This window comes from Trachymyrmex septentrionalis, unplaced genomic scaffold, assembly GCF_001594115.1.
Source record: "Trachymyrmex septentrionalis isolate Tsep2-gDNA-1 unplaced genomic scaffold, Tsep1.0 scaffold20, whole genome shotgun sequence".
Classification (NCBI taxonomy): Eukaryota; Metazoa; Arthropoda; class Insecta; order Hymenoptera; family Formicidae; genus Trachymyrmex; species Trachymyrmex septentrionalis.
Window position 1 is genome coordinate 2,621,874 of NW_017305180.1, and position 1,969 is coordinate 2,623,842.

At 36.1% G+C, this 1,969-nt stretch overlaps 1 protein-coding gene across 4 annotated transcripts in view; it reads right to left on the bottom strand.

Moving 5' to 3' along the window:
• Window positions 1-1,918, bottom strand: part of LOC108747818 (TGF-beta receptor type-1) — a 34,002-nt gene extending 32,084 nt beyond the window's left edge. For 2 of the 4 annotated variants that reach the window (XM_018485641.1, XM_018485640.1), the window contains exon 1: window positions 1,607-1,918. In XM_018485641.1, coding sequence (XP_018341143.1) covers window positions 1,607-1,691 — 85 coding nt within the window. In that variant the 5' untranslated portion in view covers window positions 1,692-1,918. Of the gene's footprint in view, window positions 1-1,600 lie in introns of all 4 variants that reach the window. The other 2 variants (XM_018485642.1, XM_018485639.1) reach the window with 1 other exon arrangement.
• Between the last annotated feature and the right edge of the window lie 51 nt (window positions 1,919-1,969).

Here is a 1,969-nt window from a genome sequence, read left to right on the forward strand (position 1 = left end):
GTGACTGGAACGGAGGGACAGAGGAAGAGACAGAGACGCGCGAGCTACATAGAGAAACGATAAAACGAGTACGAGAGATGAGGCTCGAGAAAAATATAGAAAGAGAAAAGGAAAGACTTCACGCATACACGCACGCACGCACGCAGAACGCACACCGTGACCGAAGGATCGTCTACAAAGTACAACGCGTGGGACAAACAGAAGTGCGTTCAACAAAGAGGCTCGTCGAAATCATTATGTCTTTTCTTTTTTAACAACGTGATTTTTCTTCATTCATATTGTCTTCCAAGCTGACTTTTAAACATACTTATAAACTTAAAAATAACTTTGAATGCAGGTTTAGTTGTTTAGCAAAGTGTTCAAAGTCAAAGTGTTCAAGTATTCACATATCCAATTCCTTTTTTGTCATAACAGTGACGGTCGACGATCTGAGAGTATTGAAGGTTAACAAGAATCATTTTTTTAGAATGGATATACTCCTTTTTTATTATATTCCCCTTCCTCAATTTCAATACTTTTAATTTAAACTTTAATAAACTGTTCAAATTAATTTTTCTGAAACTGAAATATCAACGAACGCGTATCTACAATTTTTAAGTTATAAATAATAGAAAATAAAAAGTTTTTAATGTAATGAGTATTATTTAAATTAAGAGTTAAACTTTTTAAAATTTTTAATTAAAATTCAATTACTTCTTAATTAGGGTAATTAGGTGTTATACAGAATATAAAATATATAATATCGAAAAAGGCATGAGTTTACAACTTAAAATAAGTAAAAAATAGAATTAATTGTTTTCGAGAAAAAAAACTTTGAAAGTTAATCAAGTACATATGCACTTGACTTATATTTAATGCAATAGTATGTAACGTGATAACAAACTTACAGTATAATTTTTTTTGCTATCAGAACTAACTGATTAAATTAGTAGACTCTTAAGAGCAGTTAATTGAATTTGTGTAAAATGAAGACAAATCTTTTTTCTTTCTTATTTAGTTGAAATATTGTTGAAAATGTTGGCCGTTGGTCGTATATAAAGTTGTATTCTATAAATTTAATTAGAATAGATTGTTTCTCTCTCTCTCTCTCTCTCTCTCTCTCTCTCTCTCTCTCTCTCTCTCTCTCGCTCTAACATTTTTTCTCCTTTTAATTCTTCTTTTAAACGTAAGAATAATATTTTACATATTTAACTATTAAAGTTCTTTTCCTCGAAAATAAAATTTCATTTGAAACAAAATTGATTTTATTATTCCAACTTATTTTAAACTATAAGTCACTACCGGCTGTACCTCGATTCCTCCTGTATAATATTTTAAATAAATCTAAGCCCTGTTATTTCAACCAAATTTTGTCAACATATTTTTTGCTGTCAAATTCATATTTTATAAAAAACTTTATAATAAACAAATTTTCTAATAAACTTCAATTACAATTTTTACATCTAGAATCTGCATTGTCACATTAATGCATTAAATAAACGTGACTTAGTGTTTAAAACTATCGCGTTCAAAATGCATTAACTATGAAAACTCTTTAATCTCTCACAAGGTATTTTTACGAGATAAGAGTTTCCACTTTTCCAGTGAGAAAGATATATACCTGCACCATTCACAGGATACGACGCGTGGAGCAAATAGAGGAGCGCCAGGGCGAGGAGGCTCGCCATGCCACCGTCGCGGACGCCTCTCATCTTTCCTGAGCTTCCTCGGGAGCAGCCGGTGGTCCGCCGTGGTGATCGCGCAATCCGCTGTCGCGGATCCGCGAGGAATCGTTCTTGCGACCAAGCGTCGAAGGCCGCCGGCCTTGGCCGCCGCGGCTCAACGTCGATCGCTGGATCGCGCGTGAGACTCGCGGACGGCGACGACCGTTGCCGCCGACGGTATCATCCTCCGGCGACCGCGGGGGTGAGGCGAGGTGTCGCCTCGCCGATGAGACACTTGTCACCGCGGTCCGTGCCACTGTCGATGC